Genomic DNA, 353 nt, shown 5'->3' with positions numbered 1-353 from the left:
CCGCCTCGCCCGGCCGTCGGCGCAGCCACCGCGACCGCCCCAGGAAAAAGTTTTGTGCAGGGGGCTCCGGGGGAAAAATGAGCGAGCTGGAGGAAGACTTTGCCAAGATTCTCATGCTCAAGGAGGAGCGGATCAAGGAGCTGGAGAAGCGGCTGTCAGAGAAGGAGGAGGAAATTCAGGAGCTCAAGAGGAAGCTCCACAAATGCCAGTCGGTGCTGCCCGTGCCCTCCACCCACATCGGCCCGCGGACCACCCGGGCGCAGGGCATCTCGGCGGAGCCTCAGACCTACAGGTCCTTCCACGACCTCCGACAGGCGTTCCGGAAGTTCACCAAATCCGAGAGGTAGGCGCGG

At 63.5% G+C, this 353-nt stretch overlaps 1 protein-coding gene across 1 annotated transcript; it reads left to right on the top strand.

Annotated features, from left to right (window-relative positions):
• Nucleotides 1-7: 7 nt before the first annotated feature.
• On the top strand, nt 8-343 carry LOC106727856 (cGMP-dependent protein kinase 1-like; the record flags this gene model as incomplete). Its single annotated transcript, XM_014548143.1, has 1 exon — nt 8-343. A coding segment is annotated over exon 1 (266 nt), but the record flags the coding sequence as incomplete, so codon positions are not given.
• Between the last annotated feature and the right edge of the window lie 10 nt (nt 344-353).

This window comes from Myotis brandtii, unplaced genomic scaffold, assembly GCF_000412655.1.
Source record: "Myotis brandtii unplaced genomic scaffold, ASM41265v1 C40529783, whole genome shotgun sequence".
Classification (NCBI taxonomy): Eukaryota; Metazoa; Chordata; class Mammalia; order Chiroptera; family Vespertilionidae; genus Myotis; species Myotis brandtii.
The sequence above is the reverse complement of the archived record's forward strand: the minus strand, read 5'-3'. Positions and strand labels throughout refer to the sequence as shown.